Raw genomic sequence first — 25,629 nt, forward strand, 5'->3', positions numbered from 1 at the left:
TGTTTCAATACACACACCACTCACTCATGTCAGATGGAAAACATGAAAACATGAAAATCAAAAAATAAAGCGTGGAGCCGGCCGGCCCGCACGCACACACGCACGCAGGCAGGCACACCAGATCGTCTGTTAAAAGTGCTGAATGACTTTTTCAATTTTTCCGGTTGTACAATTTTAGCATGCATTATTTATACACAAACTGACGTGCACACGTATAGGTCTGTCCCTGGTAAAGAAGCCAAACTCAGTAAGATGGATGTCCCTGACGGTGGCCCGGAGAGCCACGCCGAGAAGCAAGGAGTGAGTGCTATTGCCGTGGTCTGGTTACAGTTTGGTTTTCTACATTCCAGGGACATGGGAACTCTGTGTGAAGTCATGGATCGATACGGGGACACGGTGTACGCTGGTTTGCCCCCCACCCCCCACCCCAAACGCGAGCCATCTCGAAGCGGGGGATGACGGGATTTACACTGATACTTGGATGGGTAATGGGTTAAAAAAGATGCAGCTTTGTCTAAACGCTTGCGATCTTTTAAGCTAAGGAAGTCCGTTCATCCGAGCCACTCACTCACGGGACGCTGTTAAGTCAAGGGATGACCCGCAGCTGTGATGGAAGCTCTGTCTCGCAGACAGATAGCCTCAGGCCGGCTGACGAGTTAGCGAAGGATAGCTCTGAGAAGGGAGGGGGCGTGACCGGGTATGTCTGACCTGCCTTCTCAGGGCCAAGCAGTCATCTTCTTAGGGTCTTCCTGGGGTTCCCTTGGCCACGAGTGGGGGGATCGATCCATCCATTCAGCCTGCTGGGGAGAGGGAGGGGTGAAGATTTTAACGCATTTCCCAACCTGTGTAGGCAGCGGCAGGAGCGGGACAGGAGCAGTTGTCATGGTCGTCCTCATCGCCACCGCCTCCGTAAAAACACCGAACGACGTTTCTCTATGCACGAAAGGTGTCGGTTTGCCTGCAGATGATAAGGGAGCCTTTCTGGGCTGGGCGATAGAATTTTCAAAGTCTGCCCTTGACCCTGGTGACGCCACACCCACCACCTCTGTAGCCACCCGTGGGACCGGCCCACCAAGCCTGACCTAATGCACTTTTGCAGCTATCTGTCGCCCTACTCCCCCAAGGCTAAAGCCCTCAGGGCGTCCCTTCCCTCACGTTCGTCCCTGCTTCCAACTTTGGACCGACTGGAGTGGTATGGAGAGCCACGGGTGCACCCCACGGCCCCTCACGTGGGACGCCCTTCTTGGAGCCGGCCGGTATTCAGCTTCCTCAAGCGTGCCAACCGCCTCCTGTCAGGGCCTGCCTTTCCCCTCTCTCCCCCGCAGGGCTTTCCCACTCCTTTGCCTGCCTTAGACTCTCTGCCAAAGGCAAAGAAAGCACTGCTGGCGGTGATGGCCGCAGCAGTGGTGACACTGACTCTCTTGAGAATGAATGAATGTCTAATGTCTGTCTATTTATTCACACACAGGTGCGCACACACACGGCATATATACCACTTATTCTCATTTGGGTGATCTGTCTTGATTGCTCTCCACAGAGTCGAGTAGCCTACAAGGCAAATAAAGTACTCAGAATCACACCCCATGTACTCATGGAAATATTCCCCCTCCCCATCCCCATATGGACAGTCCACATCTGAGCCCCCCTTCCCATCTGGATAACCAAGACCAGAACCCACGTAAAACCAGTCACGGTAAGCTGTCAATTTGATTGCATTCCCAGGCCTTAATGGAGAAGACAACCATACATATGAGCCCAAACATTAGTCCCCTAGTTGGGTTCCCTGGACTGGCAAACTTGCAGAAAAACCTCAACAGTAGTAAGAAAGCAAGAGGCAGAGCAATGCAAAGGGAGAATGGCCTTTTCTGAATTTAAAAGCAGCAGCTTCCAGTGAAACTCTACGTCCTATCCTGGTGACGTGCACTCTCTGCTGCTGTAGGGATGTGGCGTGACACTGGCGGGGCAGCCGCCAGCCCTAGTGTGCGCGAGCAACAGCGAGTGTGGACAGTGTCAGAGAGGAAATGGAAACAGACCAGCGCGCCTGGAGTCAGGGGACTGTGTGAGCAGTCCTGTGCCGCTGCACACTCGCCACGGACATAAGGCAAAACACGCGTCTTTTATTCCGATACCACCCAGCAGTCCTCTCTTGGTATGCCCGAACACAAACCAGTACCTACGGAAGACGGTGCATTATTACATTTCAACTGTGTCCATGTGAACTGTGTGAACCTAACCTGCAACCCAACCTCACTGTACCCATTTCCACAATTCACAACCCACTTTCCATTCGAGACAGGCTGGGTGAAAGGGGAACGTAGGCTGTAAAAGAACACGGACGTTTCTATCCTAAAAAGTGGGTAGAATGTTTCAGGCTAAAGTGTCCAGTGCATCTGACCGTCCCATCGTCCCTCCCTCTCCCAGCGCCCCAAACAGAGCATGGATGACATGACTGACTGACAGCATGAGTGGCAATAAGAGGGGTCCGTGCCACCTGTGGGCCGGCTTTCCTGGAGGGTCACCCGCCTACAGCAGATATCACCTGAGCTGGGGTTATACTCTGCATAAGTGCACGGGGGTCACACACACAGCTCCCTGGGAAACTGGGACTGTGTGTGACGGCGGCACACCTTGCTTACTCTGCCCAGCTCAGTCGCCCAGCGGCATCTTCGTCTCAAACACTTACTCTGACAACACGACATGTTAAAGCTACGCCCACAAAATTGAACTCATCCACCACCCCATCTCCTGCCACTAAAGCTGATCGAGGTCTGAAGAACTGCGACAATCTCAAACTCCAAACAGCACCTGGTCCGCACACTGCCCAGTAATTCCCAACCATGGGGACAGAACCCACCACCCTGACAATCAGCAACTGACAATATCCCCAAAGTACCCATCCCATCTATGTCACATTTGGCCATACGACGACACCCCTTGTAACTACCTGTGACTCAGAGTCAGTGCTGTGAGCTCAGTTCAGCCTGCTTCTCACATGGCAAAAGTGTTTCCCATATACGCTTTCCAGTACGTTCCATCCGCCTCTCTGAGAGACACAGCACGGTCACGGTTGTTCTGTCTCCACGTCTCCCACAGTGCTCACCGCCTGACTTAGTGCTCTGGGCTCCTGGCACCACTTTCCTCTTATTTCAATTCAGTGCTCTAAACCGTGTGTATAAAACCAACGCATGTCTTCAAACTCTCCCAGTCAGAAACAAATTATCATTGTATCACGAAAACTTCATACCAATCCTCAGAACGAAGCCCTGCGTGAGACGACGTGACACCGGAGAGCAGTGAGAAGGACGCAGCCACAACACGGGCCAAGAGGGAGAAGGGCTGTGGTGCACACGCAGGTGGGGATAAAATAAAAGAGAGAGAAAAGCTGGAGACGATCACAAAATTGTACAAGATGCATTTTCTTTCTAAATTCAGAGAGTCAGCTGCGCAGCCTGGCAACAGATGTCCCCTCTGCACGTGCAGAGCTGATGCCAGTTCTCCACTCTGGACATTTCAGTCTCTTACCTACATCTACAAACTCACCCCAGTAAGAACGTTTTGCTCCATAATATTAAGCATCTATTTCACATAGAGCACTGCCCTGTGTGTTTCTTACTTTTATATAAATGTCAAAACAACTGCATGATTTTTGAAGCTTCTGTTTCTATCTGAAAAAGTCAGTCCAGTAAAATCAGTACATTTGTCTTAAAAGGAAGACAACAATTAAAAAAAAAAGCTTGGCTAGGTAGTTTCATTCTCTAATTGAAAATGGAGAAAATAAAGTATATTAAACAAAGCATAACTAAATATATCACTGCAGAATTGCTCATATCTTCAAATTAATTTCTGAGAATGATTAGATTATATAAACTATTAGCTTAGCATATTTAGATATTGCATTCTAAGTAACTTAAAATAAAAAGAAGATTCTATGCATTTGACTCAGAGAGCATGTGCAAAAAATTATGGGGCAAAACTATATAAATAGTGATTTAGGATCTAAAAAGTATGTTTTCTAATTATACTCCCACAGAAACTTTATTATAACTATCACAATATCCCAGTGATTACAAAAATGAGAAAAGAATACAAAATAGTAACTATGACAATATCCTCCCAGTATAGGAATTTTAAGTCCCGAGGGAATTGAGATTACTAGAGAAATCATGCCACTCTGTCACCCAATACAATGTTATTTCCACATGTTATCCACAGTCTTAGACATGATGAGACAGTGTAAAGTTGATGACAGGATAACAATTCCTTCTTTACATATCTGTGTTAAACTTTAAAAATCAGTTAGTTATATCGATTCAAACAAATTATGTTCAAACAGTCTTCAGAAAGCATCCGAAAATCCAGTATATGCTCCCTGGTAATACACAGTTGCAAGAACTCCAGGAGCATTTTTCTCGAGGTATCACGTGGTGGGGGCATCCGTGGTCTTCTGATTTCAAGATTGTTGTTTTTAAAGCACCAAATGAGTAAGAAAAGCTTCATCTTTGTCTGCTATACCGCTTTTAGTAAAAAAATTTGTTCCGTAAATTTCAGATTCTGTTAAAAGGTCACACTTAAGAATCGACAAGGCCACATAGGTTGCCTTAAGGCCACAAGTTTCCCACCCCTGTGAGGCTAATTATTTACTGAATGTTGATTGGAAATAATTTATAACATTCCAGATAGGAGTAATCTTTACTTTTGACTGATATCTGTGAAGGCATATTAATTTCTATCACATTAAGTAACATTCAACACTTCTACTATGTCTTCTATCACACCAAATAATACTCAAGACTTCTACTTGATTCTACTATGAAAATAACTCAGCATTTTAAGTGGCTAGTTTGTTCCGTGTAAGGACCAACTGGAAAAAATGATTTATTTAGTAAATTCAGATTGGTCCCCTCACTTAAACTCAGAAGAGTCACGTTCTCAACATGCACCATATGCTTATATCCATGAATGTTTTATAATATAAGTCAAAGACAAGCTGCATCTTCCTTTAGATTTTCATCATGGGTTTTACATCTTAATTATACAGCCATGGAAAAATTCATATTAATTATATCCACTTAATATAGAATAATCTCTAGTAGTTCTGATGCAGAGAAAAGATCATATATTTTCATATGAACACTAGAAATTAAGGCACAGCATCAACTGAATTGAGAGCTGAATTACATCAATACCTGCTTTTCAAGCAAGTCAAATACTGTCAACACAAATAAAGTATCGAATGACTATGTTCTTGCTTTTTTTTTTTTGAGACAGAGTCTCACTCTGTTGCCCAGGCTAGAATGAGTGCTGTGGCGTCAGCCTAGCTCACAGCAACCTCAAACTCCTGGGCTCAAGCGATCCTACTGCCTCAGCCTCCCGAGTAGCTGGGACTACAGGCATGCGCCACCATGCCCGGCTCATTTTTTCTATATATATTTTTAGTTGTCCAGATAATTTCTTTCTATTTTTTTAGTAGAGACGGGGGTCTCGCTCTTGCTCAGGCTGGTCTCGAACTCCTGATGGTGAGCGATCCACCCACCTCGGCCTCCCAGAGTGCTAGGATTACAGGCGTCAGCCACCACGCCCGGCCGTTCTTGCTCCTTTGAACCATATGAAAAAATCATATAATTGCTTTGAATTTGGATTATTCTCCATAATAGATATTCTGTTTTGGTATAAAATTTCAAAGTGTTTGTGCTTTAGTTTTTTTATTCTGGGAATCCCCCAATAGAATGAAATTTGCATTTTAATTAAATGCTTCCATTTATTTTATCCATAAGGTTTCCTTTTCTGTCATATTTTTGGTAATTTCTACGTTATGTATTTTGGATATTATTTTCTTATTTGCTATATCTATAGAGTCTTTCTACTATGAATTCTCTGATGCCGAGTAAGGTATGACCTACAGTTAAAGGCCTTGCCACATTCTTTACATTTGTAGGGTTTCTCTCCAGTATGAATTCCTTGATGTCGAGTAAGGTATGATCTACAGGTAAAGGTTTTCCCACAGTCTTTACATTTGTAGGGTTTCTCCCCAGTATGAATTCTCTGATGTCGAATAAGATGTGAACTATTTTGAAAGGCTTTTCCACATTCATCACATTTGTATGGTTTCTCTCCAGTGTGAATTCTGTGATGTTGAGTAAGACTTGAGGAATGAATAAAAGATTTGCTACATTTATTACATTTATAAAATTTCTCTCCAGTGTGAATTCTCTGGTGCTTTGTAAGATGTGAACTATACTTAAAGGATTTGTCACATTCTTTACATTTGTAGGGTCTCTCTCCAGTATGAATTGTCTGATGAACAATAAGATGTGAAGAACGAATAAAGGATTTACTACATGTTGTGCATTTGTAAAATTTTTCTCTGGTATGAATTCTCTGGTGCTGAGTAAGTTGTGAACTGGTTTTAAAGGCTTTACCACATTCCTTACATTCATATGGTTTCTCTCCAGTATGAATTCTCTGGTGTACAATAAGACTTGAGGAATAAGTAAAACATTTGTTACATGTATTACATTTGTAAAATTTTTTTCCAGTATGAATTCTCCGGTGCACAATAAGACTTGAGGAATGAGTAAAAGATTTGCTACACGTACTGCATTTGTAAACTTTTTCTCCAGTATGAATTCTGTAGTGCTTTGTAAGAAGGGACCTATACTTAAAGGCTTTCCCACATTCCTTACATTTGTAGGGTTTCTCTCCAGTATGAATTTTGTGATGTTGTCTAAGGATTGAAGGCCAGATAAAGGACAAGCCACATTTTTTACATTTGTAGGGTTTCTCTCCAGAATGAATTTTCTGATGCACAACAAGATTTGAGGAATGACTAAAGGATCTGCTACTTGTTTTACATTTGTGAAATTTTTCTCCATTATGAATTCTCTGGTGCTGAGTAAGACGTGAACTACAGTTAAAGACTTTGCCACATTCTTTACATTTGCAGGGTTTCTTTCCAGTGTGAATTCTCTGATGCACAATAAGACTTGAGGATCGAGTAAAAGATTTGCTACAAGTACCACATTTGTAAAATTTTTCTCCAGTATGAATTCTCTGATGTTTAACAAGATGTGAAATATGATTAGAAGATTTGCCACATTCTTTACATTTGTAGAGTTTCTCTTCAGCATGGATTATGTTATGTTCCCTTTGATTTGATGATTGACTCAAGACTTTCTCACATTTACTGAATCTGTATGAATTTCCTCCAAAATGGATTCCAAGATGCTGAGTATGTTTTGAAGGCTGGGTATAAGCTTCTAAACCTTTATTGTATTTGTAAGGCTTCTCTTGAATATGGATACACTGATGAACAATAAGCTTTGAGTATTGAAAAAAGACTTTCTTACATTTGTTACATTTGTAATCGTTCTCTTGAACATGCATTTTCGGATATTTTCTAGAACTATACACTTCATTAGAGGTTTTCTCAGAGTTACGGCAGTGATTATTTCTGTCTGCAATGTAAATATCTTGGTCATTATTTAGGGTAGAACCCTGGCTAAAGGGCATCAAAGTTTTATTGTAAGTGTGATATTTTCCCAAATTATCTATTCCATGATATTGATTAGATGAACAAGTGAAGACTTTCCCATAGTGATTACTGTTGGAGATTTTGGTAGAAGAAGGTATTATGTTTTGGTGGAAAAATAATAAACTTTTAACAAATGACCTATCAAATCGATCATATTTAGAAATCTCACCTTCATTTTTAGATATCACATCTTCAGAAATGTTTGACTGAACATTTAATCCAATTCTGTATTTTAATTGGTCCAAATTATTATTTGGAACATTCATCACACCACAGTCTAGAATTTCCAAATTTTCTTTCTGATAAAAGTTATGCTCCAAAAATTGATGCTGATATTTACTTAGAGAAACATATGGTTCAGCAGAAGTATCTGATATAAATGAAGCTTTTTTCCAAAATGTTTTATGCTCTTGACCTACAGTATCACTGATATTTTCATTATGGGTGGTTGTTCTACACTTGTTCTGTCCATCATAACATCCATTCTGCCCTTCACACTCATCTACGCTTTCCCAGTCTTTCCATACGTGTAAATTTTCAAGACCACAACTCACAAACCTTCCCAGTATCACTTTCTGGAATGGAGCTTCTATGCACTTCTTTGTCCACAGGACTTGGGTGAAATGAGAAAATATATCTGAAATATACCAAAAAAATTTAAAATTCCGATTACTATATACTTTACAAATAACATATAGAAAAGTATTCCAAGCTGAAGACATCAGCATGATGACTGAATCAAAAACTTCAGGCCTTTGTTTCTCCATTGATACACCAACTTAACAAAACATGCTTAAAAAAAAAAAAAGTACAATTTGCAGTACCCCCACAGTGAGCACAAAGCCAAGAAGAATGAAATTAAGAAAGAATGAAATTAAGTCTGTTACCTTTCTGCACCACAGCAGAATGGAATCAGGAAAAAAATCTTCCCAGACCTTGTTTCTCTCTCAGAAAACAAAGAAAAGAATGGAACATGTGTCCAAAGCTCTCAGGTTTTCTGGGGCTACCTAAAGACTGGTTACTGCTTCCTTTAGTATGGAGTGTTAAAGGGAATGGAAAAGACAGGTTGAGTCTCCTGAAAACAGGCATATTGAATCAATGCTATTTAAGGTATGGTAGTAAAATTTCCCATAAAATGCATTATAATCATTAATAAAAGGCCATACTGAGAAAATTTAAGTGAATGAAACTTTCTTATGTTGTTGAGTGTATTGGTACTACTTTTATACAACATACAATGGCTATAATACAGTCCTTAGTAGCTAAGCAAAGTTTTATGTTTCCAAATAAAGGAACAACATAAACATTATAAAATGTCATGTAATTACTGCCATAAAACAAACATTTTGGATTAAATTATACCATCATTTAGATATAGGCTGAGAAAAAAGATATATAAATTTCCATGATTCCTTATTCCTTCCAGTAAACTTAAACTTTCCAACATTTTAACACATGTGGTGTCTGCTCATAATCTAATTCAATTCTTATATTACATGTAAATGTGAGCATTTTGCTTCAGAACTTTTGAATCTAAAAGTCCCAGACAAACTGACATGCAACATTTACAAAAGTGAAACTCACAGGAGAGGACGTCACCAAGATGACAGAACAGGACCTCCCCCCCATTTGTACCCTACAGCGCAATGCAGCAGCCGTGCCCAGATGAAACTGCTTTTGTGGGAGCTTCGGGATCCAGAACTGAGCTTGTGGTGCCCTAGGGCAGCTCAAAACCAAGCAGTAAGGCCGCTGTGAGAGGGCAGGTCCTCACCCATGTGACAGGCTGCCTAATCACAGTCCCAGCTACAGAACAAAAGGTAGCAACATCTCACTGGGGACCTAGTTACGGTCCGCTTTCCCTTGGTCTCGCCATTAGCACTATCTGCCAAGATACCCAGGAAGATTCAGAGCCACCTGTGTCTCAGGTGAGGCCTGATGCCCTTGGTCTTGTCTGTGGCCCCTGACTCAGCCCCAAACCCACTTTCTTCACCTCTCATTAATGGTCGGGGGAAAAGAACTCCCGCCCGCACTGGGATCTTCAGGGAGAAACATCCATCTGTGACCTGTATGTAGCACCACCAAATCTGATCTGAATGTGGATCTTTTTTTTTTCTTGAGACAGAGTCTCACTCTGTTGCCCGGGCGAGAGTGCCGTGGCGTCAGCCTGGCTCACAGCAACCTCCAACTCCTGGCCTCAAGCCATCATCCTGCCTCAGCCTCCCCAGGAGCTGGGACTACAGGTACATGCCACCACGCCCGACACATTTTTTCTGTGTTTAGGACAGTCAGGGTCTCGTTCTTGCTCAGGCTGGTCTCAAACTGCCGATCTCAAGCAATCCTCCGCTTTAGCCTTCCAGAGTGCTAGGATCACAGGCGTGAGCCACCACACCGAGCCCTGAATGTGGATCTTGAAGCAACACTGGAACCCGGCTGCCTCCAGCTGCAGGTAGTCACAGCCCAGGAGCAGGCTGGCTAACCTGGGAGCAGTCTGGAAGCGCATCCGTCTGCGTCCATGAAGGCAGGCCTGCTAACGCAAGTCTCACTGTGGATCTAAGAATCCCTGGAACTCAGTTCCAGTCCCTGTCAGCCAAGGTCTGGAAGCAGCCCTGCCCACGCCAACACCTGCAGGGAGACACGCCATGGACCAAGAGACAGAACCGAAGACTGAGGTCCCAGCTGCAGCAGCCCCGTGAATCAGTCACAGCCCCCTCAGCTGGGATCAGGGGTCAGTCCTGCCCATCCAGAGACCTGGGTGACAGCACTCTCAGAAGCCTGTCATTGAGACAAACTTGCCACACCTATTGTAGAAGCCCCTGATCTGCAGAAACCACTGCAGTTCCTCGTCTCAGCGCCAGTCCTACTGAGCAAGATCTCGAAGAAAGCTCAGTCTCCCCAGGGAATAGACAGGATGCATGAGTGTACGATGCCCTGATAACTGAGTGCTCTGCCAACCACGAATCCGCTACAGTCCCAGTAGCAGTCATGGGACCTGGCTCCAAACTCAACTGACTGGAATCTCCGTGAAAATATCATCAGCCCATGGATGAAATATGGCAAGATATTTAACTTCTCAAACTAGTCGATAATGACTGAAAGAGGGGAGTGCTCCTTCATAGTCAGGGACACAAACACAGGAATACACAAATCATAAACCATCGGGCAAACCTGATCACCACCAAAGAAAACTAATGAATCTGTGGTAATCATCTGCAAAATAATGGAGAACTGGCTAACAAAGAATTTAAGGTAATCATCTTTTTGAAATCTCAGATAGCCTGATTGGCCCGAGTGTGTGATGTTTACAACTAATTGATCAGAAACAGTTACAGATTCCTTTGTTCCTTCTCCACTCCTACTGCTTCACTTAACCAGCCTTTAAAAAATAAAAATAGGCCAGGCGCAGTGGCTCACGCCTGTAATCCTAGCCCTCTGGGAGGCCGAGGCGGGTGGATAGCTCGAGGTCAGGAGTTCGACACCAGCCTGAGTGAGATCCCGTCTCTACTAAAAATAGAAAGAAATTATCTGGCTAACTAAAAATATATATAGAAAAAAATTAGCTGGGCATGGTGGCGCATGCCCATAGTCCCAGCTACTCAGGAGGCTGAGGCAGGAGGATCGCTTAAGCCCAGGAGTTTGAGGTTGCTGTGAGCTAGGCTGACGCCACGGCACTCACTCTAGCCTGGGCAACAAAGTGAGACTCTGTCTCAAAAAATAAATAAATTAATTAATTAAAAATAAAAATAAAAATAAATAAATAAAATATCAGATAGAAAAGAACACTGAACTATAACAAAAAAGTTTTCTGTAAAAATGCATGAACAAAATGAGAATATTAATATAGGCATGAATACCACTAAAAAACAAACCCTCAGGGTGAGGTACACCAACGTAGAACTAAAAAATGTAATTGAAAGCCTTAAAAGGATACTAAATCATGGAGAAAAGAATTCAGCAAACTCAAAGACAGTTCATTTGAAAGTAGCCAATTAAAAGAAAAAAAATGCAAAGGTAAAGAAAGCATATGGGCTTTACAATGTATAATAAAGCAAATATATGCACTTTAGGATTTTCAGAAGCAGAAGAGAAAAAGAAAAAAGTGATTATTTAAAGATATAATATCCTTATACTCTCCAAATCTAGAAACGAGTATTGAAATCCAATTTCATAAGGCTCAAAATACATAAAGAGAAACCTAATGAAGACTGCCCATGGAGGTAATTCATCACCAGTAGACCAGTCTTACAAGAACTGGTAAAGGGAATTTTTCAAGTTAAAATGATGGAATGTGGCTGGGCATGGTGGCTCACACCTGTAATCCTACCACTCTGGGAGGCTGAGGCGGGAGGATCGCTCAAGTTCAGGAGTTCGAGACCAGCCTGAGCAAGAGCAAGACTCCGTCTCTACTAAAAATAGAAAGAGATTATCTGGCCAACTAAAAAATATATATAGAAAAAATTAGCCGGGCATGGTGGCGCATGCCTGTAGTCCCAGCTACTCGGGAGGCTGAGGCAGGAGGATCGCTTAAGCCCAGGAGTTTGAGGTTGCTGTGAGCTAGGCTGATGGCACGGCACTCACTCTAGCCCGGGCAACACAGTGAGACTCTGTCTCAAAAAAAAAAAAAAAAAAAAAAAAGATAAAAATTATATCAAGTTTTTTTTCTTATCACAATGGTATAAAACTGGAAATCAATATCAGGAGTAAAACTGGAAAACTCACAAATACGTGGATAATAAATGTGTTCCTGAACAACTAAAGGGTCACAGAAGAAACCAAGAGGGAAATAAAAGGTACCTTGAGACACATGAAATTGGGAAGACAACAAACCAGAACTTCTGGGATGCAACAAAGTAGCTCTAAGACAGAAGTTTATACTGATAAATTCTTACATTAACATAAAAATAAAGATTTTAAATAAATATCTTAACTTTAAACCCCAAGGAACCTAAATAAGAACAAAATAATCCCAATGGTAGTATAATGAAGGAAATAAAGGTTAGAGCAAAAAAATTAAATAGAGACTAGAGAGCCAATGGAAAAGGTCAAAAAGACTGTTGAGTTTTTAAAAGAAAACAAAATTGACAAACTTCTGGCTAGATTAACCAAGGGAAAAAAAAGAAGATTCAAAATATTATAAATGAAAGAGAAGATATTATAACTAATGCCACAGAATTCAAAAATATATATTAAAAGACTAACCATTATATGAAAACAAATTGGATATATTAGAATAAATTCCTAGAAACATGGCCAGGCGCGGTGGCTCACGCCTGTAATCCTAGCCCTCTGGGAGGCCAAGGCGGGTGGATCACTCGAGGTCAGGAGTTCGAGACCAGCCTGAGTGAGACCTCGTCTCTACTAAAAAAATAGAAATAAATTATCTGGCCAACTAAAAATATATATAGAAAAAATTAGCCAGGCATGGTGGCGCATGCCTGTAGTCCCAGCTACTCGGGAGGCTGAGGCAGTAGGATCGCTTAAGCCCAGGAGTCTGAGGTTGCTGTGAGCTAGGCTGACGCCACGGCACTTACTATAGCCCGGGCAACAAAGTGACACTCTGTCTCAAAAAAAAAAAAAAAAAAAAAAGAATAAATTCCTAGAAACAAGCCCACCAAGATTAAATTATGAAGAAACAAAAATACTAAACAGACCAATGAGAAAGGCAATTGAGAGAATAAATAAAAATCCCTCAAAGAACAAATTTCAAGGCCGAGTGAGTCCCTCAGTGAATTTTATAAGCATTTGAAGAATTAATGTCAATACTTCTCAATCACTTCCAAAAAATTAAAGGGAGGAAACACTACCAAACTCATTTTACAAGGCTATCAATACCCTCATACTAAAGCCAGATAAGGACACTAAACAAACAAACAAAACCTACAAGCCAGTATCCCTGATGAAGACACAAGCAAAAGGTCTCAACAAAATATGAGAAATCAAATTCAAAGAATCACACACCATGATCAAATGGGATTTATCTCTGGGATGCAAGGATGTTTCAACATACACAAATCAATAAAAATGATATACCATAAAAACAGAATAAAAAATAACAATAATATAATCATCTTAAAAGTTTTATTAAAAACATTTGACAATATTAAACATACTTTCATAATAAAAACTCAAAATAATATACATTCAAATGTATGTACCTGAACATAATAAACGCCATGTATAAGAAGCCCTTGGATACCATTATACTCAACAGTGAAACACTGTAAGTTTTTCCTCTAGCATCAGGAACAAGACAAGGAAGCCCAATCTCACCACTTTTATTCAGCATAGTACTAGAAGGCTGAGACGCAGTAGTTAGGTTAGGGGAAAAAAAGGGCATTCAAATCAGAAATGAGTAAGTAAAATTCTCTCTGCTGGGACATGAGGTAATCTTCTCTCATAAATATAAAACCCTAAAGACTATACCAAAATCTATTTAGAATAAATCCATCAAGTTGCAGATCACAAAATCAACATGCAACAATCAGTTGCATTTCTATACACTAAAATAAACAGAAAAAAGTAAACAGTCCCATTTACAAAAGCATAAAAAAGTTTAAAATTCTAATGTCAATTTAACAAACAGGTGAAAGATCTGTTAGCAAAATCTGTAACATATTGATAAAAGTAAATAAACAAATAAATGGAAAAATACCCCTTGTTCATTGATTGGAAAAAATAATATTGATAAAATGTTCATAGTACACAAAGCTACAGATCCAATGCAATTCCCATTAAAATTTCAATGGCATTTTTCACAGAAATAGAAAAACATTCTAAAATTTCTGTGGAACCACAAATGACCCCAAACAGACAACACAATTTTGAGAAAGAAGAACAAAGATGCAAGTATCACACTTCTGAAGGAAACTATTACAAAGCTATGCTAATCAAGAGTGTGGTACTGACATACAAACAGACACACAAACCAATGAAACAGAAAAGAGAAAGCAGAAATAAACCCATGTGCATACAGTCAACTAATTTTTGAAAAGGGCACCAAGATACAAAAAGGGGAAAGTATTCAATAAATGATGTTAAATAGTACCTATCCACATGTAAAATGAAATAGAAGACAAAAAAAATTAACTGAAAAGGGATTAATATCAAATGTCAGACCAAAAACTGTATAACTTCTCAGAGAAAGCATAGGGAACAAACTCTTTCACACAAGCCTCATCAATGACGTTTTGGATACAAAACCAAAAAAGCACATGCTACAAAACAAGAAAACAAAAGCAAAAGCAAATGGGAATACATAAAACTAAAGTTTCTGCACGGTACAGGAAACAAGGAACAATGTGAAAAAAAAAAAAAACAACCCAAAGAGTGGAAGAAAATATATCTGATGAGAGTCAGTGGAACGGCCCTGCAAGAAATGCTAAATTGAGTCCATTATGTTGAAAAATGAAATGATGCTAAACACCATAATAAAATCACACAAAATTATAAAGTTCTCTGCTAAAGGTAAATCTATACACAGATATAGAGTTCTCCACTATCATAATGATGGTATACGAAACTTTTAAAATTTTACTATAGAATTTTTTTATAGTGGAAAATTCTGTTAATAGATGCACAATACAAAAAATTACAATTTGCGACATTCATAATGAAGGAAGGGAATGTAAAGAGGTATAGTTTTTGTATTCAGTGGAAGTGAAGTTTTATGAAATTAAAGTATATTGCTATAACTTTAAGATGTATGATATAAATTCCATTTCTCAAGGTGATCACAAAGAAAATGCCATAGAAAGTAAGTAAAAAGTCATGGCTTATCTTCTGATGCTGGGAAAAGAATAAAAAGAAAGTAAAAACAAAAACAAAAAAATAAGCAAGCCAAAGGAAATGGGAAAGGAATCAAAGCTTGCCACTACAAAATCAAAAGGACAAAAATTAAGGCACTCTGAGTGGAAATGGGGGAAAATATAGCTACAAGAAACAGAAAACAATTCACAAAATGTTGATAGTAACTTCATTTCCTTCAGTAATTACTTTAAATAGAAATGAATTATACTCCCTAATGACAAGAAATAAAATGGCTGTATAGATTAACAACAAAGAAGACAATATAACATGCTGCCTAAAAAAGATTCACTTTAGCTGTAAGGAGTAAAATAGGCTGAAAATAAAAGGATAAAATTTATTCCATGCAAATAATAACCACAACAGGGTCAGGTGGCCATAATTAGATAAAATGCACTTTTAGGTCAAAAAACTGTTGCAAAGGCAAAGGTTAATATTATGTAAGGGTACAGCTGATCCATTTACCAGCAATCTATAACACATAGACACACACACAGAGTTCCCAAATATACAAAGCAAATATGGACAGAAGTACAAGTAATACACAGCAACACAATAATTGTAGGAAACTTCAAGCCCCACTTCCAATAAAGAATAGGAAAGTCAGATAGAAGACCAATAAGAAACAGGAAATTTGAACAATTTTATAGGCCAATCAAACGGAATAGAAATACACAGAACTACAGTCAAAAGCAGTGGCATATACAATATACTACTCATATATGGCACATTCTCTTTGGACTCATAACAAGTCATCAAATTTAAGAAGACAAATCATACAATTTTTCTTTTCTGAACAAATGAAACTAGAAATCAAAACAAAAGAGAAACTGGCAAATCCAAAAATATGTGAAGGTTAAAGCCACTTTGAAACTTTGAACAAATTCTTTCCCAAGAGTCCAATGACTTAATATTGTTAAGATGTCAGCATAACACACGGTGTTGAACCAATTCAAGGGAATCTCTATAAAAATCTCAACGGTGCTCTTTCCCCGCTGCCGCACAGTGCTGCGGTGGTGGAGGCTCAGGTGCAGTCAAGATTCGGCTGCTCCCGTAACCCGTGGGCACGGCTGAGCAAGGCATGGCTGCTGGAGGTGGAGTGGACACTAGAACTGCACACAGGGCTGCTGGAGGCCACCCTCACCCACGATGGCCTTGCCTGCATGTGACATTCACAAATCTGCCAACGCCTCAGACGAGGGCCACACCCACCTTTGTGTGCTTGTATCCAACTACCCGGAACCTACGTATGTCAAGTTTGTAGAGGACCTTCGTGCTGAACACCAAATCCACCCAACTAACACTGATGACAACAAGAAAGCGGGGGAATGGGTAGGCCTGTGTAACACAGACAGACAGAGAAAACCCTGTACAGTGCTTGGTCGTAGTCGTGTAGTAGTTAGGGATTCTGGCAAAGAGTCTCAGCCCAAGGATGTCATCAAAGACAACTTCGGATGCCAGAAATGAACGAATACAACTGTGGCTCATGGTCCTCAAATAAAAAAAATCTCAATGGTACTTTGACAGAAATACAAAAAACTTCCTAAAAGAAATTGTAGAGACTGTGAATAGCCAAATCCTCTTTACAAAAAGAGGAACTACCCTTTCTGATTTCAAAACAAAGCTACAGAAATAAAAACAATGGGGTCCTGGCTCAAAGACAGATGCACAGATGATGGAAAAGAATAGAGAGCCCAACAGAAAACCCTGTGTATACAATCAAATCATCTTTCACAAGATTGCCATGGCCACACCATGGGAAAGGAGAGCCTTTCAACAAACGGTGTAAAAACTACACGTCTACATGGAAAAAGTCGAACCTTACCCATGCATCATATACAAAACATATCTAAAACGGCTTAAATACTTAAACATGAGAAATATAGCTACAAACCTGTTGAAGGAAAATATAGAGGAAAGATCATGATATTAATCTTTGCACATTTTCTTGGATATGACATAAAAAAGGGACATCAAACTCCAGAACTTCTGCACATGAAAGAAAACATTTTGTGGAGTGAAAATACTACATAAGATATTGGTGACAATATTTTCAAATCACGTATTTGATAAGTGTTAATATCTGGAATATATAAAATATCTTAATGCTCAAAACAACAGAAAGTGAATAACTTGATAAAAAATAGACAAAGGATTGGACTGATATTTCTCTAAAGAAGAGATAAAAATGGGTAACAAGGATTTGAAACGATGCTCAAAATTAATAGCCTTTAGAAAAATACAAATAAAAACCACAGTAAGATATTACTTCACAACTATTAAAGTGGCCACAAAAAAATAACCAAAGACTAACAAAGCTATTGGGAATGTGGAGAGATTGGTATGCTCGTGGGGAAGAATGAGCAGCCACTATGAAACACGGCATGGGGGTTCCTCAAAACATTCGAAATGAAATTATCATCCGATCCCACAATCCCACTTTGAGTAGGTATCCAAAGTATACAACGTAGGAGCTGGAATTGATATCTGTATACCCGGGTACAAAAGTAAAAGGTGGAAGCAACACAGATGTCCCTCGACTCATGACCAGTTAAAGAAAATGTGGCACCTGCATACAATGCAATATCACTCAGACTTGGAAGAAAACAATCTCACCACAGGCTACAGTGAGGAGAAACTTTGAGAATATTATGTCAACTGAATAAGCCAGTACCGAAATGACAGATAATGTATGAGATATCTTCAACAGCCAAAATCATAAAAACAAAGTAGAATGGTGTTTTTCAAGGCCTGGAAAGAGGGTAAAATGGGCAGTTCTTCAATGGGCACCAAGTTTTAGTTCTGCAGGATATAAAAGTTCTAGAGGTCTTGTGAGTAACAATGTGAATATAATTAACACTACTGATCTTTACACTTAAAAATTTAACATGGTAAATTTTACATTTTTACCACAATTAACTTTTTAAATGGATAACTAAAAGAGATACAAAGTTAAAAAGCTTTCCAAAAATTAGCTTCAAAGCACAAAAGTATTTCTCTCACATGAAGAAAATGGAGGTTCATCAGTAAACACAGAGAAATTAAGACTATTGCCATGACTACTCACCGAGGCAAGATAAAACAGACTGTTGACAACAAGCCAGAAGAAGAAATATACAAGAAAATCCATGAACAAAGTTAGAGTCATATCTATAGAGACAAACAGACACACACACATAAAATTTAGTTGATAGAACTATGCCTGATTCATATTTTAATTAAGCTCCACATTGACATAAAAGTATATAAAGTTGTAAATCTTTCTTCAAAAATTATAATAAACAGGTAAAACCAAAAACACAATAAACTGATGCCAAGGAAATGACCCCCCGCCCAAAAAACCCAGTAATATGATAATGCAAAGGAAGAATAAAGGAATATTTATGAATAAAATTCTGCATGCAATATTGTTATGAATTTAGAAAACATTTTTCTAAATAACTACAATGACTGTGGACTCCTGGGGAATAGGAATCTTGAATCCTTGGCATGCAGTGTGCAGCAGTAAAATTTTACAGAAAATGCATTACAATCATTAATGAAAAGCTCTAAGGAGAAAGCTGTAATAAATAAGCATTTAAAAGACACTAATGGCCCGGGCGCGGTGGCTCACGCCTGTAATCCTAGCACTCTGGGAGGCTGAGGCGGGTGGATCGCTCGAGGACAGGAGTTCGAGACCAGCCTGAGCAAGAGCGAGACCCCCGTCTCTACTAAAAATAGAAAGAAATTGTCTGGCCAACTAAAATACATATATGTAGAAAAAAATTAGCCGGGCATGGTGGCGCATGCCTGTAATCCCAGCTACTCGGGAGGCTGAGGCAGTAGGATCGCTTAAGCCTAGGAGTTTGAGGTTGCTGTGAGCTAGGCTGATGCCACAGCACTCACTCTAGCCCGGGCAACAAAGCAAGACTCTGTCTCAAAAAAAAAAAAAAAAAAAAAAAAAAAAGTTCAAAGTGGGAATCACATTCTATGATGCCTAATGACACAGTACATTTAAGAAATCTAGGAAGGAGTGGATACACTTAGATGCATTACAGTTCAGGAAAATGGAAATATAGTTTAAATTATTAATCTCAGTTTATACCATACTATAAAAATTTGAAGTTAAAATATCATTTTTATATTTAGGGAGATTCTTAGTATTTTAATGAAATTACTGGGTATGAATTCCGACAACATAGCAATGGAAACCTCCACATGACAGGAAAATACAAAACAGAAAATGAGCGTCTGTCGCTGGTGCTCCTGGGATTTCTGAAGCAAATATCAATAACACCACTACTCACACACGTTTCAGACACCATGCAATAAGGGAAGGTAAAAAATACTTCCAAATGGAGTTCCTCAAAACTATGCAGATATTCCCATGTCCCCAAAAGCAATGGAAGAGGACGCAGATCATGCAGTTTCTCATAAGCCACGAAGAGGACTTCGGCTCTCACTGTAACCCTGAGGGAAGGTCACTGAAGGGAAGTAGGGTCCCTAGAGAATGCAAGAGCATGGGGCAGAAGATGCCCCTAGGTGACAGCCAGAGAAAGAAACCCAGGCTTCTCAGAAACCATCTCCATTCGAGCAGAGATTCCCAAACTACATTTTAAGGTCTGGCTTCTTCCCTGAACTTTGGCCCTCTCACCTGTGTCATCTGCCGCATTCACTCCCACCTACCTGGGTGTGTGGCTCCTGCCTCATGTCTCCTCACAGGCCCGGGCTCTTGCCTGTGCTCCAGACAGGAAATCAGGTCCAGCTCAGAGGCAGCAAGACCTGTGTCATTAGAAAGAGGCAACGTGACTCGTGCCAGGATTCTCCAATTACCAACCTCGTACTGTGCTTAGTAGAGAAGAAAGAACATTGTAGAGGTTCTGGAAAATTAAACTCCAAATACTGTTTCTTCACAGAACCAGGAGGATATTTAGAAATTATTTAAAACTTTGTGAGTTCTTAGTTCCACTATCTAGTATTTAAATGAAACACTGGTGGTCAAAATTGAATTTTAAGGTCTGGAGAACAATGTTTTATGCTACCAAATTTTTAGACTTGTCACCCATCTGGAGTGAAGTATACAGGCCAGCTCACGAAAGGGAAGGTTCATATCAAGATAAAACAACTTGAAGATTCTCCTTTCTACACCAGCAAGCCCCAAAGTGTTCCTTGAAAGCAGTTCTTGTTCTGAAAGTCATTCATGCAAAGCAGAAATTCCCATACAACATTCCATAAGAAAATAAAACCCTTAGGGTGCATTAAGACTCCTAAAGGAAGTCATCCTCACCCACAGAGACCAGGTTTGCGTAGTTCTCTAACATCACATCCCGATGCAAATTCTGCTGAGCAGGGTCCAGGCACGCCCACTCCTCCACAGAGAATTTTATGGCCACGTCCCTGAATGTCAACAATCCCTAGGGGGAAAAACGTATTTACCAAACAGCCATGGCCAACGCTCTTAATTTCACTAAAGGTGAAACGAGAGAGGGAAGAGAAGTGGCTTTGACTTACGTGAGTGACTGGAATTACCCAGCAATTAACACAGTAACATCCTCTAATGCATTCTCTACTCTGGGGACAGAGGGCAGCAAAGAGATCCACAAAACATGCAGATACTGTACTTTTGTGCATGATAAAGTATTCATATAAATTAAGGGCATCCACAGAGGCATATACATTTTTGAGTGCTGTATACATATACACATCATATACAATAAGCTGTATATGTTTCTCATGTGGAAAAGTCAAGGTGAGTTAGAAAGGCATGACTGAAATTTCAATGTGCACGGCTGTGAACTGGAGATCGTACTGAAGTGCAGATTCTGATTCAGGAGATCTGGAGTGGGGCCTGAGTTTCTGCATTTCTCACACACTCACCAGTAATTCCAACTCTTCCAGCCCATAGAAAATATCTTGTCAAACATACAGCAAGTAGTAGAACCTGGGTTTTATCCTGGTTCACCTGACCAGTACACAAAGATGAGAGCCTTCATTCTCCAAAGCAAGCTATAAGCCAAAAACCAAAACCAAGAAAAAGGAGAACTGCCAGATGAAATGTGATGATTTATGTACCTCCCTGAGTAAAACTCCCCATGATACTTACTGACAATTTAGAAAATCATCACTACAGTAGAGGAGTCTGTCAGAGACCGCTTTAACCGAGTAAGTAAACTTCACACCAACTGTTAAGACCGTAAGTTTGTGTCAGGTGCTGATGTGCACAGGACACCACATCACTGCTGTGACATTACTGGCCACCAATAAATACCTATACTGTGAATCCAATCATAAATAATATCAGTTTTATGCCAAGTTCAAACCACATATATATTTCCCATGTTCTGTAATCGCTAATGGTTTATTTTATTTAAATAGTCCCGCAGCATCCTACAGAGCACAACTCTTCCAATTAAACTGTTTTCCAGAAATTTCTGAGTTATCTGGGGCAATTTATACCATCCTCTTTGAATGTGCCTTTTAAAATCCTGTTTGGCATAAGGATGACGGGGCATCCACATGCGACCTCACAGGACAGGTCCCCCCACTGACAGCTGAGGACCCAGCCCCGTGCCCCAGAGGATTCTCCGGTATCCACATCTTCCCGTGCTGCTCTGTCAGAAAGGGAGCATGCTCAGTCCTGCAGGCCACAAACTCACGGTGGGAACTGTGCAGGCTATGTGAACAGCCTGCATGGAGAGAAGGCAGAGAAGGCTCTGCTATGCAGGGGAGGAGGATTTTAAGGAGCCCTTGAGTATCTGAAGAAGAATGGAAACTAAGTAGTTGAGACAATCTTGTTCGGCAGAACCACCAGAAGCAGAGAAGCAAAGGTTTGCAAATCCCAAATACAGGACATTCTAGCAGTGAAAGTGGACACAGCCCCTGACCTGGGAGAACTTACCTGAGAACCAGCCATTTCTTCCTCTTCCTCCGGCCTCTCTAAGGCGCCCTCTCAGCTGAGGTCATCTGCACAGGTCACAGCTGCATCTTGAGAATGTGCATGTCAAGGCCTCAGCGCGACCCCTCCATCTGCTACCACCACACCCGCAGGCGGAAGGACCCTGAAGCGCAGAAAATACGACATTCACCTGCCCTTTGTCACAGTAGAGAATCGGGGACACCGAGCTCCCACATAAATACCAAAATGTGCATTTCTCCTTCCCTGCCCTCAGGTGCCCTCCCCTGCCACAGACACCGGCAATTTCTGCTGCAGCAGCGGGAATACGGGCCACACTGGTTTCCCCCCAAGCAAACCCAAGCAGCGCCGGTCCTGTGACCTCGACTTTGGAAAAAAGGCTGGACTCAACTCTCATGAACTGATCTGGGAGCCCACATGCTTGACCCTGGCCTCACCTCAGAATCACATGAGGCAGGTAATTAAAACCACATGGATGCTCCCACCCTGACGAATAGAATCTGCAGGGTGGGCACAGGTGACCGTGTTCCTTCAACCTGGCCATGGAGTAGAGCTGAAAGCCTGGGCTGTGCTACTTAGCTGAGCATCACGTCTCAAGCTTCAGTGGACACATAAATCAACTGTTATTCCAGGTCCCACTTTAAGCAATGTGATTCAGCAGGTGTGGAGGTGGTCCATGGATTGGGCTTTATTCACAAGTCTCCTGTTAATGCTAATGTTGCTTCCTCAGATATGTGAACAGTCTCCGCCAGCTAGAGACAGCAGGCACAGCACCAAGTTCCTTACACCCAACACTTCCATCACAACATAAATAATTCTGGTCCAAATGAAGACCACCACCCACCGTCCTGAAACATTCTCCGCTGGCCCTTTCAGGTTTACGGAGGCTGCAGAAGGCAGCTCTATCTGAGGAAGCCATCTGGAAAACTGCATGGACACGTGCATTAAGGCGATGCTGACTGACCACGCCCTGAGTGCTCCCAAGTATGCTGCCTGCGGCGTGCTGGGACCTCACGTTCACTGTGTGAGTTCACCCTCCTAACACCCTGGGGGTCAGGCACTAAGCGTCCCATAATTCCTAGCAGAATCTAGACTTTCGGCCCAGCTTTTTCATTTTTCTTCTCTGCCACTGATGAAATAAAAACTGTACAGAATAAAAGATATTTCTTTTCCCTGGTAGCATTCCCAAAGCTAAGCTCTGGGATTCTGTTTGAAATACCCCAAAATTGAACTGAACTCAGAACCTTACACCACTGACTCTGGGGAAGAAATAACATAAAAAAGAATTTTTTAACAAATGGGATATACGACTAGATTTTTTTTTCCCTGAAAGCCACCTTGTTCTTGCCCCTCTTTGGAAATATTTTATTATCTTTCAGGCTCTACTGATAAAACACAGTTTATAATTAATGAATAAATCTTTTCAAGGTGACGTATTCAGAGAAAGGTGATGGTGAGTGCAGCACAGATACGTGTGACTCCAGTGTCAAGTCAGACCATCTGATCACTCTGGAAATCCTCCCACCCTCATCCTGCTCATTGAAGGACTCAGTGACCACCATCCCAGGGGACACTGTGCTGTGCCTGTGTGCCGGAAGTGCAAATGTCTTTGCAGATTTTTGCACTGCCTGACTTGAGCACGTTTTCCTTGTCTTTTGGTACAGTTTTCCCTCCCTTCAAAAGTCTAAAAGAACCCAGAGGGCAGGAATCATTTCTGCCCTTTCCTCCCAATACCAGCACTTTACTGGCTAAGCACCAATGTGTCTCCAAAAAAATGGAAGCTCAGATTTAGGAAAGAAAACCTTAATGTCCCAGTGGGTTAGCTTTTCAGATGAAGGGTACAACGGTAGACTCCTATCAGCACCAGGGAATACAGCTGTTCTCCCTAGAGGAAACAGCCCCACTCCTCAGACTGTCCTCTGGGAGAAACTGACACAGAGCTGACATGCACCACATGTTCCAGGAGACACGGTCACTGTGGGTATCTTGGGTCATCCCCAGACAGTTGTGAAACCAGGACCAGGAAAAGACACAAGGATGGCTGAGGACACGTCACCCTGTAAAGTTTTCAAAGGGGACCTCAACCTAAAGATAATCTGGTAAGGTGTGTGAGCCCAGGGAAGATAAAAGGATGAGGAGCACATACAATTTTTACAGGGGAGTGTCAGGTAATTTATTCTCTGCTTTACGGTCCTGTGAAATGTTTAGAAACAGAAAACAAATATTTTAAAAAAGCCACTCACAGCCCTGTGAAAAAATAATTAAAATATTTTGTCTGCTTGAAAAATAAATATAGGACAAATAGTTGATAATGTTATGAGTTGGGGAGGGGTAGCAGGCATTTAGGAATGTGGGGAAGGAACCGGAAATTTGGGATTTCCAACAGGCCCTGTTAGAACAGTTAGGCTGGGCAAACTGGATTTGAGTCTTGGATTTGAGACCCTGCTTCCCATATATTTGGAAAATGCAGGGAAAAGCAGTCCCTTTAGGGAATTTTAAGATAATTAAATAAGGAGCAATTAAACTGAAGGGGCCATACTGCTCTGGTTCCTACCTATGGAAACCTAATTCTGACTCAAACGCATTTCCTGTAAATACAACTTAAAAGGAAAAAAACTTAGGCAAACAACTACAAAATGCCCTAAAACTCTGATTACAAAACCCGAAAACAACCACGTGGATAGTCCAAATAAACCCGCTATAACCGTACCCAATAAATTGTTTAATTTGGTTTGCTTCCTCGTCCGCCTCATAAGTCTTTCCTTCAAGCCCCTCCAGTGGCCCCAAGACCTCAAACCACGGTTGGGGACGTGCAGATTCACCAATTACTATTTGCTTAAATAAACGATTCTAAGTTTCCACGCTTCCCCAGTTTAACTGTTAACAGGACGGAGGAGGGACGAGGCCCTCACGGACTACGCCTCCTCTCCCGCACCAGCCCCGCACAGCGTCGCCGCCGTCCCCGGAGGACCCTCCCGTCGTCCCCGCACAACCTGGGGAGACGCGCGGCCGCCCGGAGCCGCTCGGGCTGGGGCCGCAGGACACGCCGGGCCGGGCCAGGACGCCCAGGGCCCCGCTGCCCGCCCGGCCCGGCCCCGCCCCGCGGACCGAGGGGACCGAACGCCCCGGCGCGCCTCGGCCCGACCTCGGTCCCGGACTCCGGAGGCGAAGCCGGGAGGCCGCGTCCCCACAGCCGCTTCCGGCCGCCCGCCCGGCCCCCGCCCCCTCGGAGCGCCGACCGCACACTCGCCCCGTCCCAGCTTCCGGGGCGTCCCCGCGTCCTCCCTAGGGACCCCCAGTACCTGCAGGTCACGGGTGACACGGGCTGCGGCAGAGACACCTGGGCCCCCTGCAGGAGCGACAGCGGAGCGCGGACGCTGCTCCGAGCCCGGCGGAAGAGACAAAG

General features: G+C 41.7%; 1 protein-coding gene across 2 annotated transcripts; it reads right to left on the reverse strand.

Annotated features, from left to right (window-relative positions):
* Positions 1–617: 617 nt before the first annotated feature.
* LOC123629088 (zinc finger protein 736-like) lies at positions 618–25,629 on the reverse strand. 2 transcript variants are annotated; one of them, XM_045539040.1, is made up of 6 exons: positions 25,526–25,629; positions 22,209–22,368; positions 20,598–20,724; positions 19,997–20,092; positions 8,090–8,168; positions 4,448–4,514 (listed from the first exon to the last, which is right to left on the reverse strand). In XM_045539040.1, exons 2-6 carry the CDS (start codon positions 22,221–22,223, stop codon positions 4,466–4,468), a joined length of 366 nt encoding a protein of 121 aa, XP_045394996.1. In that variant the 5' UTR covers positions 22,224–22,368; positions 25,526–25,629; the 3' UTR covers positions 4,448–4,465. The 2 variants fall into 2 exon arrangements, with proteins under 2 accessions (XP_045394997.1, XP_045394996.1); XM_045539041.1 differs by lacking the exons at positions 4,448–4,514; positions 8,090–8,168 and adding an exon at positions 618–800.

This window comes from Lemur catta, chromosome Y (assembly GCF_020740605.2).
Source record: "Lemur catta isolate mLemCat1 chromosome Y, mLemCat1.pri, whole genome shotgun sequence".
Classification (NCBI taxonomy): Eukaryota; Metazoa; Chordata; class Mammalia; order Primates; family Lemuridae; genus Lemur; species Lemur catta.

Excerpts from the sequence above, each read along its gene's own strand:
- LOC123629088 (XM_045539040.1), bottom strand. Across the intron at positions 20,093-20,597 it reads CGCAAACCTGGTCTCTGTGG|GTCTTGCTGCCTCTGAGCTG; the intron begins GTGAGGATGACT and ends CTAATGACACAG. Across the intron at positions 4,515-8,089 it reads CAGAAAGTGATACTGGGAAG|CGGTATAGCAGACAAAGATG; the intron begins GTTTGTGAGTTG and ends TTTTACTAAAAG.